The sequence below is a fragment of the Aspergillus thermomutatus genome (genome assembly GCF_002237265.1).
Source record: "Aspergillus thermomutatus strain HMR AF 39 chromosome Unknown NODE_4, whole genome shotgun sequence".
NCBI lineage: Eukaryota > Fungi > Ascomycota > Eurotiomycetes > Eurotiales > Aspergillaceae > Aspergillus > Aspergillus thermomutatus.
The window spans coordinates 75,606-91,565 of NW_020798052.1; the positions used below are offsets into that span (position 1 = coordinate 75,606).

Here is a 15,960-nt window from a genome sequence, read left to right on the forward strand (position 1 = left end):
GTGGGAGAGGGCTATCTGGCCACGTGACGAAGGTCTGTAGCGTTTGATGGAGGAATTGTCTTTGCTTAAGCCCACTGGAAAATCTCGAAAAGATATTGACACATATTGACCGACGGCTCAGACTGATCTACGGAGTAAACGAATCACAATGCGAGAATCCGGGTGGTTTTGTAACGTTGATTGACATCAGCCCGAAATTTCCCTAGTGTGGCCTAATCAAAGTCACAGCAAGCTGCATACCACTATACCAGTAAAATTAGTATCGGGTAATTGAACCGTACCTCCTTACTCTACAGACCTCCTGAAGAAGTCCATAGTCAGAAGGATTGGGTATAATTGGTGCTGACAGAGTTTAGAGGGAGATGTATATCAACTAGGTGGCCAACAAAACCTCCAGCGCTATTAGAGGTACTGCAGTGAGTAAGGTGTGCGGTTTGTGCATAGGAAGCAAATTGAGCCTAGGCAAAAAGTGCATAGTCTTTCTGTAACTCTAAGAACAGTATAATTTTGCGAATGATAAATACATCACTGAACGCTGTATTCGAATTGTTATCAGCGTTACCTTTCTTGAATCCATGCACAACAGACAGAGAGACGACTTACCGTTCAATAAGGTGGACTCCAGATGCCGTCTCAACAATGCCGCTGACCTGACCTGGTTGCAGTGCAAAGGCTGCCTCCTCGAATTCCTTTTGCATCTCGCCACGGCCGAAGAACCCACTTGTGAAGAATTAGCATTGAATATAACCAAGGAGGGAACTACGACGACTATGGACGTAACATACAGGTCGCCCTTCTTCCTGGCACTGCTACAATCCGACTCCGAGACTGCGATATCGCCCAAGCTAACTTCACCCGAGCGGATGCGTTGTTCATGGCCCCGAAGGATCTCGATGGCTTCCTCCTTCGATCGGGTGATATCCGCCTCCCTCCAGCTGCTTGGTCGTCTACTGTCTCTATGCTTGATCAAGAGGTGACTGCAACGGATCTTGCCCTCACCCTGGCCTGTGCCATCAGGCCGCCCGGCGGGGGCGCTGTGGTAGTCTGCCATATAGACCTTCAGCAACTCGGTATCTGTGCCGGCGGGTGGTTCCCATCGGGACTCCTTGGTCGAAGGATTGAAGTAGTATGGAAGGTTCTTGGAGTTGGAATGGCGAACCTCCCATCCTTCGGGAAGACCTGTTTCTACCTGTGGAAGATGTCCAGTCAGTCAAGGCACCAGCTTAGGAAAGGAGGGACACGACATACCATAGTGAATCTGATGTATATTTAAATGGCTCTGCAAGAGCTATATGAGGCAAATTGGCCGAAAGATTGCATATATTTGTGGATTAAAAAGATGAAGCCGTCAACGGTTTCCTCTAATATAAGCAACATTGAGCCGCCCGTACAAACTGCGGGGGAAGAAAGAGGGACAGCAGCAAACAGTGCAAACATTCTACTTAAGGTTCGGGTCCGCGCTTTGTGTCCAACCCGATTGGGTCTAGTCTCCTTTCGGGTCCGCCTCAGGCGCCAATCCAGCGCTTCTTCGAACTTCCATTGATTCAAGCGCAGTCTTTGACCGGGGTCTCTATCATCTTTTTCCTTGATCTCTCGCTTTGCCATTTCTTGAGCGTACTTCAACTTCCTTCGAAACTAGAATCAGACGTGATCGAGTTTGTTTCTTGCAAATATATCCTCTCTGCTACTGCAAACCTTTCCGTACGCGACGCTTCAACCTACACCGACAAAATGTCTGCAAGCCCATCTCCGTCCGCCAGTGGCGATAACAAGCAAACTGATCAGATTCATTTCCGTTTCTGTCGCGAATGGTGAGAAATTTCCTATCTCCCATAGTCTCTCACTCTACAGTCAGCTAACACACTGAAACAGCTCGAACTTGCTCTATCCCAAGGAAGACCGCGTCAACAACCGTCTCATGTTCACGTGTCGAACCTGCCACGTCGGCGAGCCTGCGACCTCATACTGTGTTTATCAGAACAAGTTGAACAGCCAAGTTGGAGACACTGCTGGTGTAACCCAGGATGTGGGATCTGATCCAACGGTTTGTCTCCCTGGTTTCTGTGCCCATTGCGGGGAGGAGATTACCTGCTTTACCTGCGGGCAGCTGCCTGAAGACATACTGTCCGATTGGGATTCTGAGGATTCCATGAGCATTTAACCATGCTGCCCATCCTTCCTGTCATGGAAACATTCCAAGATTTGATTGCTTGAAATTTCCGTGGCTGACATGATATCTCTCTCTTGCTTAGCTTCCCCGATCGAACAAGCCCTGTCCGAGCTGCGGTGAAGCGGAAGCAGTCTTCTTCCAATCTCAACAACGATCAGCGGAAACTGGAATGGTGAGACATTGTCCGTGCCTTTTGATTGCCACATTTTGCTGACGCTCTGTCATTGAAGAAACTCTACTATGTCTGCTGCGCTTGTGGTAATGTCTTTGTATGATTGGTCTTGTTGGTGCAGCGTCCGAAGTTTGGATACCCTTCCGTTTGTGATTTTACGGCATTGTTATGGAGTCATGGCATTTCTGGCGATAAGAAGAATCGGATGCTTCAAGGATTTCTATTTATTGGTACAGAGTATTTGTGTGAGATGATAAAACGATTCGCTTCCAAGTTGGTATATTACACATGCATAGGCGCCAAGGACAGAATTTTCGACCACTGCTTTCCTCGTAATTCTGTAGCAACAACTCCTGCAACCATAAAGTCAGTAGCTGGGTCAAAACTCAGATAGAGACCACCTTCTAGCAGACTAACCGTTCATTCTGGTTCCGATCGGATCACCCGACTTGTTGACCAGCACACATGCATTGTCATCGAATTTGACAATAGTCCCATCTGGTCTTTGCATCTCCTTTCTTGCGCGAACGACGACAGCGTGCCGGATATCGCCGCGACGGACCTTGTTCGCAATGCCGCTGTTGTTCGTGCTCTCGGGGCCGAAGTTTCGCTGTTTCTGAACCACAACCACAATTCGGTCACCTATGTCCGGTCGAAATCATATCAAAAGTCAGAGCTCGTTGATCGTAGATATTGTAGTAGATGTATAACCCACCCACTGTGGCCGGCCGCTTCTTCTTCAAGACATTCACGCATTCGACGACTGCGGCGCCGGAGTTGTCGATACAGTTCAGCAACGTCTGCCAACCACATCAGTAAGAATTCTGAAAGGTCGACCGTCCAAAGCAAATAACGCTTACCTTTAATTGAATCATTTTGATTGTATAAGCGCAACTGAGGGGTATTATCTGACGGTGTCAGAGCTGTCCGCCTGGGCTGGCCGAAAGATTTCCAGCACCGGGCCGGCAGGTTTCGCCGATCACCGACCCCGGAAAAGGCGCAATTGATCGCATGGGCAACGCAGCCGCCAAGTGTTGTCCTAGTGAATGTCGCATTATTGAAAGCCTTTCCCCCCTCCCATTCCATTTGCGCTAAGTCCCCTGGGGCATTCACTCGCCTTTTCACTATGTCCACAACTTTATGTTCGGGCTCTTTTCTCCTTGCGTTTTAATGAATCGCTAATTGACGCTCATTTGGCGGATCACCCCCTGTTATCAAGATCCGCACTTCCGCTTTGGTCTCCTTTGACAAGACATCGAGCCGCAGCATTCGCAGCCGCACAATTCATAACGCATACACATCATAGCGGCCGACCATTGTTGTATGGAAGATTGCTGATACTGCCGTCGCTATGCCGTCCGCAAAGGCAAGGGATAGCCCATCTGTCGACCGTCGCGACCGTCTGACCCTTGCGAAACTGGCCAGCTACGACGACGTCGCGACGGATGCGCTGGTGGACCGTGTACGTGATCCTTCTCTGTCATGCATGTTTCAGGCTCGTTACTGATCCTTGAGCTCTACAGGCTTACTTCTGGACCAATACTCGCAAGAATAGAACCAAATACAACCCCATGCGGGGCATTGTCGACGATGATGTCGCTCGCATCATCCTGCACGATGTCATTGTCGCAAAGGATCCCACAAAAGCAGAACGAGAATTGCTCGCGATGTCAGGGCTGAAGAAATTCATGGCACGGCTGCCTAACGATCGCGAGAAGGACTGGTTTCGCCGTCACCTGCGCAAATACATCCAGATGTACCTGCCTGACTCCCCGTTTGAGATTACCACGACCAATCGTTACACAATCACGGAACACGAGGCTGCGATCTGCGCTCGCAAATTTATCAAGCAAGGACAGGAAATCAAATATCTGAGCGGAACTCTTGTACCTATGACTCGTGAAGAAGAGCGGGATCTTGACCTGAAGCGGAAGGACTTTAGCATTGTGATGTCCAGCAGGAAAAGGACTCCGTCTTTTTTCCTTGGGCCTGCTAGATTCGCCAATCACGACTGTAATGCGAATGGAAAATTGGTGACGCGTGGATCAGAAGGCATGCAGGTCGTGGCTACTCGGGACATCTACATCGGCGAGGAGATTACAGTATCCTACGGAGACGACTACTTTGGGATTGACAACTGCGAGTGTTTGTGTCTTACCTGCGAACGACTGGTCCGCAATGGCTGGTCGCCGCATGTGCCAGCTGAGCCTCAGAGTAAAGCGTCCACGCCTGCGCCGAACGATGATAATCTGTCAATCGACAGTCATGTCTCACCTAAGAAGCGCAAATTTGCGCCTGACTCAGACACCGAAATCTCTACTCCGTCCACGCCTTGCAAACGAGGTAAATTTGTTCGCCAGAGTTCCAAATTGAGATCCGAAGTGTCATTCCTCGAAGTTGCTACTTCGATTGAGCAACCTGCTGGCCCTTCCTTACCGAGTTTAAACCCCGTGTCCAACGGTCCTGATATTGTGGCCTTGAGTAACAGCGCTCTCGAGTCGGCAAATGACACGGCCGTGGACGCTGCCCTGCCTTCTCCGCCTGCCGATTCTCCTCCGTCAACTGCCGCGAACGAGTCAGAACGCTCGTCAACATCCACAACCGCCACCTCTGTGTGCGATGCTGGGGTCAAAATCAAAGTGGAAGAAGTGATAGGAAAATCTGCGGAGAAAGTTTCCGCCCTAGCCGAGACACACGTTGAATTGTCGATCACATCTCAACGCTCAGACAGTATTGAGGGAGACACATCAGAACTATCAGACCCACCGAGCACATTGGGACAAGAATCTCTTGATTTCAACAAAAAGAAGCCCAGAAAGTCTCGTGGAAAAACCGCTGTTGTTCAGTCGGTGGAGGCTGAATCACAACTCGTCCGTGTTCCAGGAGATTATACCAAGACCTCGAAACTCTTGGCGCAGACATACGACCGCTGGGTTGACTGCCACACTTGTAATGCCTGGTTTGTGCAACATAACTCCTACTTGACTCGAAGGGAGTGCCCTCGCTGCGAGCGTCACTCTATGTTGTATGGATATCGGTGGCCTAAGACTGATAGGGAGGGCCCGTCGGACGATGAGGAACGAGTGATGGACCATCGGACGGTGCACCGCTTCCTATACCCTGAGGAAGAGGCACTCATCTCGCGTAAAGATCGCGGCGTCAGTTTCGGTGTGACGCCCACGCCGGAATTGTCTGAGCCACGCACAGAAACCGAAGGAAGCGAAGGCTGTGACGACAGACGCACTACTCGTGCGAGCCGGCAACGCACTCGTTCGCTTCGAATGACAATGTGATGACGGCGACTTCTGTGTTTTTGGCATTCTGTACTAATTGGGAATGGTGTTTGTGGGCTGGTAACATTTCATTGCGATGTTGGGATCTGGGATTCATCGAGGCATGGCGCTCCAAGACACGGCATATTGCATCTATAGACATGGTTTCATGATTTGGCCTCATTTTTTGCATACCGCTATACTGTACAAGATGCAGTAACATATCCAGGATTTGGGACAATTACACAATCTCACAACATCACACCCTCTCAATTTTCCAGCACGAGGTCGCCAATCCCCGACAATCAGGGACAGTGTGATTCCCTTTTGTGTCTTCCCCGCATTTTGCGTTACTCCACGTTTTCTTCATGATTCCTTCGCGAAGCTGGGAAATATAACTGCACCAATCGCGAAGGGCTCTGTCTCCCTTTCCCCGAACTTGGCATCTAATTTGACTTCATCTTCGTTTATTCTCCGGGTCTTTAGGTCTGATCTCGGTGTGTCTCATACCGAGAACCTGCCAGTGTTGCTGCTGCGCCAAGATGCCGTATAAATGAGCAGAGATACTCGGGTCTCTGTAGGAATCGCCTCCTGGGCCATTTCCTGGTAAGATCGTCGCTTGTAGCCATGGGGATCTCGACAAAGTATATCATTGCTCTTTGCGTCGTCTTTCTGACCTTCTCGCTCTCCAGCGCCTACAGAGATCCACTTGTCGAGCTCGACTATGGGCAGTTCCAGGGCAAATATGACTCTACCTATAATCTCTCATACTTCCGCAAGATCCCCTTTGCAGCGCCGCCAACAGGGGAGAACCGGTTTAGAGCACCCCAGCCGCCTGTGAAGGTCACGAATGGCGTCTATGACACCGATCAGGACTTTGACATGTGCCCGCAACGCACCGTCAATGGCTCCGAAGACTGCCTCTACCTAGGCCTGTTCTCACGACCGTGGGATGATACAGTCGCTTCCTCGTCTGCTTCTAGACCAGTCTTGGTTGTCTTCTACGGTGGTGGCTTCATTCAAGGCAGCGCTTCGTTTACACTACCCCCGTCCTCATATCCAATCCTGAACGTCACCGATCTGAATGACTACGTGGTCATCTACCCCAACTACCGGGTCAATGCCTTTGGTTTCCTTCCAGGCAAGGCGATCAAGCGCTCTCCAACGTCTGATCTCAACCCTGGCCTCCTTGACCAGCAGTATGTCCTCAAGTGGGTGCAGAAATACATCCACCACTTCGGCGGCGACCCTCGCAACGTCACGATCTGGGGCCAATCTGCCGGCGCAGGCTCGGTGGTGGCTCAAGTCCTCGCCAACGGGCGGGGAAAGCAACCCAAGCTCTTCTCCAAGGCGCTCGCCAGCTCGCCGTTCTGGCCAAAGACCTACGCCTATGACTCCCCCGAAGCAGAAGCCATCTACGACCAGCTCGTCAACCTCACCGGCTGCGCCAACGCCATGGACTCCCTCGCCTGCCTGAAATCCGTCGACGTCCAGACTATCCGTGACGCAAATCTGATCATTAGCGCCAGCCACACCTACAACACAAGCTCCTTCACCTGGGCCCCCGTCATCGACGGCGAGTTCCTCCTCGACCCCCTCACCGACGCCGTGGCCCGCCACCAAATCAAAACGGAGTTCGTCTTCGGCATGTACAACTCCCACGAGGGCGAGAACTTCATCCCCTCGGGCCTGGGCAAGACGATCACAACGGGCGGGTTCAACTCCTCCGCTGCAAGCTTCCACAGCTGGCTGACGGGTTTCGTGCCGGGCCTCTCACCCAAACAAGTCGCCCTCGTCGAATCGAAGTACTACCCGCCCACCGGCGAAACCGAGACCATCGACCTGTACAACACGACGCTGATCCGCGCGGGCCTGGTCTACAGAGACCTCGTCCTCGCTTGTCCGGCGTACTGGCTTGCCTCGTCGGCTTCGCGGACGGGCTATCTCGGTGAATATACGATTTCGCCGGCAAAACACGCGAGCGATACCGTCTATGTTCGTCTTCCCCCCCTTTCATTATCACCCATCATCGCTGCCCAAAGGCGTGAGTGGATACTAACTCAGAATAGTGGAACCGGGTCAACACGATCCAGCAGACTCATCCGTTGATCTACGAGGGCTTCGCCGGTGCTTTTGGGAGTTTCTTCCAGACGGGCGATCCGAATGCGCATAAGGTGACGAATGCGTCGGAGGCGGGTGTGCCGGTTCTCAAGAAGACGGGGGAGGAGTGGGTGATTGCTCCAGACGGGTTTGCGACTGTGGAGCTGTCGTTTCTGAAGGAGAGGTGTGATTTTTGGGGGTCGGTTGGGGGACGGGTTCCTGTTTGAAAGTAGAATAGTACAGTATCGATAATCGTATCTAAGCCTAGTGGCGGCGCGGATGAGATGATGCACAGTGGATGAGTTGGATGAGTTGGATGAATGTGATGCTATAAATATACAGTATTATACATATGTCCAGATCCGATGGTCTATACTGGTATTCGTTCCCTGCCCTGGGGACCCATGTCCGAACGCCTTGCCCTGTGCCGATGATGAATTTATACACAATGTTACAACTTTTGCCCTGACGAGTCCCTCAGATCAGTGCCTGACCACGGAACATACCCTCGCGGACTTCTTTGACTACGTCCTTTCTGTCCTTCTTGCCGACCAGCACCACACCGCGACCGCGCTTGCCCATACGGCCGAGACGGCCGAGCCGATGGATAAAGTCAATGGTTGTGTGCGGGACATGGTAGAGAATGACGGTCTTGACTGCAAGAGTGTCAATACCGCGGGAGGCCAAGTCGGTCGTGACGAGCACCTTGGTGTTGGGAAGGCGACGGGACGAATCACCCTGGTTCGTCTTCTCGGGCATCTCGAATGGGATGGCGTCTTCCTGACGACGCTGCTTCTGAGCCAGCAGGATTTCATCGGGCGTTGGAGGGGGTGGTGCCTCGGTGAACTCGGCAAGGATTTCTTCTTGCTTTCGAGCACTCGAGTCCCGCGAGAGAGCCTGCGCGTCGATACCCTTGGATCGAAGGAATTGAGCCACCTCGTCTGCCTCTTCGCGCTCGTTCACAAAAACAAGAATCTTCTTGGTCTTCGGCGCAACGTACGAGGAGTAAGGGCCCGATGACTCGGAGTCGCCTGCCTTGCCTATCGACCAGACGACGTCGGCACATGCCAGGCTGCGGTTTCCGCGGTAGGGATCCTTTTCGATATCCACCACACCCAGCTGCACGCGACGAGGAATTGCGTGGAGATTGGGCGTCGTGAGCCGCTTAATGTCCGGGTAACGCTTTCTCAAGAGGTTATCAAGACTCCGAGGGATAGTGGCGGAGCACAAAATCAGTTTGCGGAGAGAAGGAGCGGCCTTGCTAATGATCTCTGTGGTTGTTGGCGAAAAGGACCGATCCAATAGCGAATCTGCCTCGTCGAGAACCAGGTGACTGACACGGCTGAGCACGTATGGCTCTGTTTTCGCAATGGACGCGAGCAGGTGAGGGGTGGCAACAAGAATGTCGATTCCGTCAGGGTGGAATAGTGTGTTCTTGATGCGGCGTGGAGTGAGATTGGAGGATATCATTCCCGATCGGTATTTGACCGTGTGGGATAGTGCTTTCACCTTTGCGCCTACCTGAGCCACCAACTCCGACGTGGGCACCAAAATAATCGCCCTTGGCCTGCCAGCATTTGAAAGTGGTGGAAGCTCTGGTTCGATATCGAAAGCTCGATTTTTCAGCTTCTCTTCTCTCTCCCTCGCTTTCTCTTCCTGCTCCTTCTTCTCCAGTTCTTTGTCCAAGGTTTCCTCACGCTTGACAGCGTCCACAACTGGAAGTAGATACGCCAGTGTCTTGCCCGACCCCGTCTCTGCTGCTAGAAGGTATTGGTCGTACTGAGGCTCGTCATCGTCCGCTTTTGTTGGCTTCTTCTCCGTTTTTGTCTCCTCTAAAAGTCTCGGGATGGCAAGACGTTGGATTGGTGTTGGCGTCACGTCCATCAAACCGGGCAAAGCCTGGGAAGAAATCGAATTGCGTACGACAGGCAGGAGCGGAAATTGATCAAAGCTCGTAATGTCGGCAAGCTTGGCCTTGATGGCCACGCGACGACCGTACGGGATAGGCGCCAATGTTGTTTGCATCTTCAATGCCTTATACAACGGGCTTTCCTCCTTCTGGGAATCCTCCTCAGACTCGCCAGAGCGCTTCTGAGCTGCTCGAGATCTTGCTCTCGGTGTGTCGCGAATTCGTGCTTCTGTCTGATTCATCCCCGCAAAAGGTCCAAATCGGTCCCTGTCCCCGCGACTTTTCTTCACAGATGGTTTGGCGACATCTGGTGATAGAGCCATCCGAGCGACTCTGCGGCGGAGTCGAGCAGTGGCCATTGAACGGGTAGCCTGCCATGATGACGGACGCGGCGCCGTTGCACGAGTCTGGCAAAATAGACATACTGAAGGAGGCAGAGGCAGAGATAGTCTGCCTAGTCGATTCATTGTGACGGTGAGTCGACAAGACCGAGCGCTTCTGCAACAGCTTGCTGAAGATATCTAGATAGATAGACAGATAATGAGTGGAACGAAACTTTCCCGGATTTTTGCCAATAATGAAAAAAGCCTTGGCCATCCCCCAAACCACGCTAATCCCTAATAGGTCTAGAAGGATCGGAGGCCGAACCTTGGAAACAAGGCCGTAACTGTAAGGCTCTCAGGCCGCAACAGTTGCTATGGAGACTCCCGCCGCTCAAAAATGTCAACATCCGCTGCCCACTGCGACTGCACGATACCTTGCTTTATCCTGATCCACCCAGCTTACTTATCTTGCTATAGTGAGCTACTCTCCTCTCTTCTGTCATCGAGAGACCCTCCTCGTGCTTGTTTTCTTTTCTTTTTGATGCTTTGTCTACCCTCGTGTTGTCGTTATCTTCTATCTAGCTGTTGTTGCTTCCTTTCTCTTTGCGCGGTGGATGTTGTGGTATCCTGTCACTTATCGATTCATCTGTCCCACACCTCGATCCGTTGACGATCTCTGCTCATCTGGGTTTCTATATTCCTTTGTTATCGGGGCAGCAGTATCTTTCGCTCCATCACGAGAAACGAATTGGCGATCTTTTGACGAATATCCCTCCTCTGTGACGAATCTGCCACGACTTGTACGAACAATATCCTCAAGTTAGTCCTCACATCACCTTTTGTTGGTTATCGAAGCGCCCATTGGCCATTTGTTATTGTTTATCAGAATAAGGTATGGGCGCGTTCCTCTTGCAAGGGATATCCCGTGGTTGCACGGGCCATTCCTTTGTTATGCTCTCAAAACATGTCATCTGCTGATACATCAACCACAGCGTTGGGATTTTCTTCGTTCCCCTCTTTGTTCTTTGTGCTGTCTGCCTTCCTTTGGTAATCATTGCATGATCATTGTCTGCTGTCACGATGGGCAGTGGCTCGGCGCAGCGCCCTCTATCCGAAGTGAGCCCAGTGGCTCAGAGACGAAACTCGCCAGTGTGGAATCAAAACACTAAGGTGAGCCTCTTTATGAGCTGAGTCTTTGCGAGAGAACCTAACGTGCGATTGGGCAGACCATGAGAAACAGTGATGCCTCGAGCTTCGAGGTTTCATCCTCGCCGCGCCTCTTCTGGCAGGGCCGTGAATCGGGCTCGCCTTTCCAAAGGAGTTCCGAGAACCAGGTCCCGTATGACCCGGACTCACCGTATTCGCCATCAAAGCGCCCATCTCTGGAGAATCTCAAGCGCGCATCTCGAGTGAAGAACAGCAACATGCTGCGTGAACGTAACCAAGAGTACGATCCAGCTAGTGTATATGTTCCACAAAGACCATTGGCGATGGGTAGACCGCCACAGAAACAGTCTCAAAGCAACTCGACCCCTCAGCAGCCTCAAAATCGCGATGACCGCCAGATAGGACCCAGACCTCCATCACCAAGCAAAGACCAGGTATCTCCAGCCAAATCCTCCTTGTCTCGTGCGAGTCGGTTTGGTGTCAAAGGAACCGGCTTCGATCCTGAGTGCGAAATCTGGTCCGATTACGACAGCATTGGTAACCGATACCCTAAAAGCGTGACCTTCGATGCTGCTCCTCCTCAGGTGAATGAGTATGAGATGACTACTCCAGACCCGTCGTCAATCGCCTCGGAGTCTCGCGACGGAAGCTATGACTCTGAAGAGGATGAGGGTGACATCAGTTTCGACCGGGAGTCCTCACTCGACCGCGACGATAGCTTCGATGCCTCTTTGGAGGACCTTGAAAAAACCCCCGTTGTACTACCCGAGGATTGGCGCTATATGAGCCCTTCCACCGCAAACGACGAGCTGGTGAAAGAGGATGACGACCCATTTACTGAGGACGAGGAATCCCAGAGTCCCGGTCCCACGACTCCCTCTCAGCAAAACTTGCCTCTCCAGCATTCTCGTGTTGAGTCATTGGATTCGAACGGAGAACGTCGTCCTTTGCCTCCCCTACCTGGCGCGAGTCGGCAACCTGTCACTCCTCGCGCTTCCTCTCCTGGGAAATTGGCAGCAGCGTTCGAGCTAGGAAGCGGTGGTAAAAGAGTTCTCCCCTCGCCCCCCGCTCCTGCATCATGTACGAAGTCGGACATCAGTGAACTGAGCCGTGCGTCCATGTCATTGGAGGACAGACTGCGTTTGATGATGATCCGCAAGGACGAACGGGCCAAGCAGGAGCAGGAGCCGGAGCCGGAGCAGGAGCACGCTACTGACGAGCAAGAACATGCCAAGCCATCCGAGGGGGGCGAACATGCCAAGGGGGACCAGTACAAGGATGAGTCCAAGGACGTGGAGGAGCATGACACCAATGGCATCGACATTCCTATGCCTCGAATCTCCAGGGACTCCATCTTGAAAGACCTGCGCAGAAGCGATAGCTTCCTGGACGACCCATATGATGAGGACGAGTCTCAAATCGCATCCAGTCCGCACGACTACATGAATTATGATCCAGACGTTCCCATTCCATCGCTTGAGAACCATAATGACGTTGACGACGATTATGAAGACTCGGACTCTGACAACGTGGTGATCAAACCCGAAGAGCTCGACGATGACCTCTACGACGTACCCGAATACTATGAACCTGTTCCGTCCCTGAACTCCTCCCTCAAGGATTTGAAAGACAAACCTGCTACTGACGATGACTACTCCTCTCAGCTACCTAAAGAAAATGCCAAACACCAAAAGCGCGAGTCCCAGGGATCCAACGATAGCCAGGCAACTCCCGTGCCCCCGGAAAGATTCGAGGAGGCAGTAGATGGCCCCGATAACTCTGGCAACCAAGAGCTCCCGGCTCCGAAGATGTCAACAATCACGGAGTCCTTACGACGCCCGATGACCCCGGAGATGAATGAGCCCGTTTCTGAGCCATGTACCCCCGACTCAGTGATCCGCCACCCGATTGGCGAAGAGGACGATGACTCTCAGTCTTCTTCCGATGAAAGCGTACCGGACCCCATTGCGACTGTCAAAGCACCAAACGGACTCAAGACACGCCCTTCCCTCACACCAGCGGATGTAGATTCGATGGCGGCGGTCCGTCGTAAGGTCAGCGGACAGCAGCCCCCGCCCTTGCCTCACCTGCGCAAGCAAAATTCCCACGAATCTGACCACTCATCCCCCGACGACTCCGCGTCAGAGTCCGGGGATCAGTCCACTCACTTGACGGCCTCTACCACGCCCAGCAAGGACCTCACGCAGCGGCAAAGCAGTTTTGTTAAGCTGGATATCCCATTGAGCATACAAGAAGAGAGCCTTGGCATGGGTCTAGACAAGGAATTTGACCGAGTCATTGAATCCCAAAAGGTTGCGTTTGAAAAGTCCCTAGCCCAGTTGTTTGCTTCCGCACGCACTACCTCTACCCCGGATTCCCATAATCCCCAGGACCCAAGGAACCCTTTTGTTGCCCCTCGAGCACCAGCTGACACACAATTTCCCAAACAGAGAGGTTATCTCATGAGGCATAACACCAAGGTTGTCATTGCCAGCAATCGCAATGATGACGAACCAGCGCCTACACCTGGAGAAACCTCGACCGATACGCGTACAGTGAGATCCCCAGCTCCCTCACCGCGAAAAGCAAGCCAACAGACATGGACAACCGTGCCCTGGAATGGACAACCTCGCCGTCCGAGCATGAGAATGTCTGGTGGTATCCCCAAGAAGAAGCCGGTTGCAGGCCCCGTGCCACCCCTTCCAGGTCAACAGAGCAATGTCCAGGAATCCATCGCACCAATTGAGGAGAATGAACCAACCTTGGATGGTGCTTTGGACGATGGTGAGGAACGCGGTCGCCTGTTTGTCAAGGTCATCGGTATGAAATACCTCGACCTGCCACTTCCCAAGGGTGAGTATCCATTCGCCTGTCTCCCAACCCCCGCTTCTACGTGTGACAAGCCGACTCTAACTGCAGGACTAGGCGAGCGATCGTACTTTGCTCTTACACTGGACAATGGCCTTCATTGCGTCACCACTGCTTGGCTGGAGCTAGGGAAAACAGCTCCGATCGGACAGGAATTCGAGCTCATTGTACAAAATGACCTCGAATTCCAGCTGACACTTCAAATGAAGGTCGACGATGCTAAATTCAGAGTTCAGGAACCCGCTCCCCCTGCATCGCCCGCGAGGCAGAAGGCATCCACTTTCAGCAGGGTTTTCGCGTCACCACGCAAGCGCAAGGAAATGGAGATGAAACAGCAACTTGCCTCCCAGCAACAAAAGAGCAAGGACGTAAATGCCGGCGTCTGGGAGAGACTGAAGACTCTTATTGCTCGCGACGGCAGCTTTGGACGGGCCTACGTTGCGCTCAGCGATCATGAGAAGTACGCCTTCGGTCGGCCGTACACTGTCGATGTGGCTTGCTTCAACGAATGGGCGGTCGACGAGCAACCAAGCAGCGTGAAGAGCAAAAAGAGCACGTCTAGTGCGGCCTCCCAACGACGCCCTCCATACAAGATTGGCAAACTGGAATTGCAGCTACTGTTCGTCCCTAAGCCCAAGGGCGGAAAGGATGAGGACATGCCAAAGAGCATGAATGCATGCATCCGCGAGATGCGCGAGGCGGAGGCTGCTTCAGCCCGCAGCTGGGAAGGATTCCTTTCTCAGCAAGGAGGTGATTGCCCGGTAAGTTTTCCACGCCGACCGGCTTTGCATTGATTCTGTACTTATGTGCGATGTTTTCGACAGTACTGGCGTCGCCGTTTCTTCAAGCTTCAAGGCTCCAAGTTGACGGCTTACCATGAAACCACCCGCCAACCCCGTGCCACGATCAACCTGTCGAAGGCTGTTAAGTTGATCGACGACAGGTCATCTCTCATCCAGAAAGAGACGACCACAAAAGGTGGTGGGCGACGCAAGTCTGCGTTCGCCGAGGAGGAAGAAGGCTACATGTTCGTGGAAGAAGGGTTCCGTATCCGCTTTGGAAACGGCGAAGTGATCGATTTTTATGCCGACAGCGCAGCGGACAAGGAGGGATGGATGAAGGTCCTGGCTGATAGTGTCGGCAAGGGCAACTCCTCTGGAAGTAGTCAAATCAAGCCTTGGACTGAATTGGTCCTCAAGCGCGAACGAAGCATGAAGTCCAGAAGAGAGACAATTGATCGATTCTCCACTCATGGACCTCCTCCGCCAGTGAGAAAAGATGTCGCTTCCGCTGCGGGACTGACGGCGCCGGCGCCGGCATCACCACGACCAGGGCATAAACACACGCAGTCTCAGCCCGAGATCCGCAGTGCGGACGTTCGGCGCCAGAAGGCCCGTTCGCTGATGTTCTAAATACATATCGACACCAGATGATTTTCCATTTCTCGCTGCGGCTCTTGGTACGGTTTCCGCTTGATAATCTCTCTGAAGCAATTTGTCCTTTTGTCTATTTTTGAGTAACTTGATCATTGCACATGCCTTTTCCTTTCTCTTTCACTTTTCCTTTTTGCCGTTTTGACTTGCACTGATCGAATCATCGGTGCCGGTGTACAACTTCGCCATTTCTCTTTCGTTAGGAATTCCCTGGTCGTGTCACTTCTTCTACTCTCGGCTCATGGGGTTTGACATCAAAGCATTCCGTACTGAGGATTCCGTTGCGAGCTCTTCCATGTTTCATTCTGCCCTAAATTAATGACACATAGCGTCTTTCCTTTCATGCGTTGATAGTCGAAGTTCACTTCTTGCATCCACTGTTCTATGCGTTAGTTTTCAGTCGCTGTCACTGGAATAAGTTTGGGGTTCAACTTCGGTTACATATTGCGTATCACCTAGGTCTACTGGCCGAATACTAGATCAAATCTGGTAATAGACTGCCTTCACACTGACATACGTGTAATGGTACGAAAAATCACCCGGCAC

General features: G+C 52.3%; 7 protein-coding genes across 7 annotated transcripts; 4 read left to right on the plus strand and 3 right to left on the minus strand.

Annotated features, from left to right (window-relative positions):
- Positions 1-525: 525 nt before the first annotated feature.
- pin1 (peptidylprolyl isomerase ESS1) lies at positions 526-1,251 on the minus strand (the record flags this gene model as incomplete). The annotated part of the gene is made up of 4 exons (XM_026760896.1): positions 526-535; positions 604-720; positions 786-1,189; positions 1,249-1,251. 4 exons carry the CDS (start codon positions 1,249-1,251, stop codon positions 526-528), a joined length of 534 nt encoding a protein of 177 aa, XP_026618751.1.
- Positions 1,252-1,731: 480 nt separating this feature from the next.
- Positions 1,732-2,161, plus strand: CDV56_107343 (DNA-directed RNA polymerase II core subunit RPB9; the record flags this gene model as incomplete). The annotated part of the gene is made up of 2 exons (XM_026760962.1): positions 1,732-1,811; positions 1,873-2,161. The coding sequence occupies 2 exons, from the start codon at positions 1,732-1,734 to the stop codon at positions 2,159-2,161; spliced, it is 369 nt and encodes a 122-aa protein (XP_026618752.1).
- Positions 2,162-2,624: 463 nt separating this feature from the next.
- CDV56_107384 (mitochondrial 54S ribosomal protein uL14m) lies at positions 2,625-3,217 on the minus strand (the record flags this gene model as incomplete). The annotated part of the gene is made up of 4 exons (XM_026761003.1): positions 2,625-2,695; positions 2,760-2,984; positions 3,058-3,142; positions 3,203-3,217. 4 exons carry the CDS (start codon positions 3,215-3,217, stop codon positions 2,625-2,627), a joined length of 396 nt encoding a protein of 131 aa, XP_026618753.1.
- A 476-nt stretch (positions 3,218-3,693) lies between these two features.
- SET9 (SET domain-containing protein) lies at positions 3,694-5,635 on the plus strand (the record flags this gene model as incomplete). The annotated part of the gene is made up of 2 exons (XM_026761049.1): positions 3,694-3,804; positions 3,866-5,635. The coding sequence occupies 2 exons, from the start codon at positions 3,694-3,696 to the stop codon at positions 5,633-5,635; spliced, it is 1,881 nt and encodes a 626-aa protein (XP_026618754.1).
- A 606-nt stretch (positions 5,636-6,241) lies between these two features.
- On the plus strand, positions 6,242-7,941 carry CDV56_107546 (putative carboxylesterase; the record flags this gene model as incomplete). Its single annotated transcript, XM_026761165.1, has 2 exons — positions 6,242-7,609; positions 7,684-7,941. The coding sequence occupies 2 exons, from the start codon at positions 6,242-6,244 to the stop codon at positions 7,939-7,941; spliced, it is 1,626 nt and encodes a 541-aa protein (XP_026618755.1).
- A 250-nt stretch (positions 7,942-8,191) lies between these two features.
- Positions 8,192-10,090, minus strand: mrh4 (ATP-dependent RNA helicase MRH4; the record flags this gene model as incomplete). Its single annotated transcript, XM_026761235.1, has 1 exon — positions 8,192-10,090. One exon carries the CDS (start codon positions 10,088-10,090, stop codon positions 8,192-8,194), a length of 1,899 nt encoding a protein of 632 aa, XP_026618756.1.
- Positions 10,091-11,026: 936 nt separating this feature from the next.
- On the plus strand, positions 11,027-15,393 carry bud4 (putative GTP binding protein (Bud4); the record flags this gene model as incomplete). Its single annotated transcript, XM_026761353.1, has 4 exons — positions 11,027-11,116; positions 11,173-13,966; positions 14,039-14,742; positions 14,806-15,393. The coding sequence occupies 4 exons, from the start codon at positions 11,027-11,029 to the stop codon at positions 15,391-15,393; spliced, it is 4,176 nt and encodes a 1,391-aa protein (XP_026618757.1).
- Between the last annotated feature and the right edge of the window lie 567 nt (positions 15,394-15,960).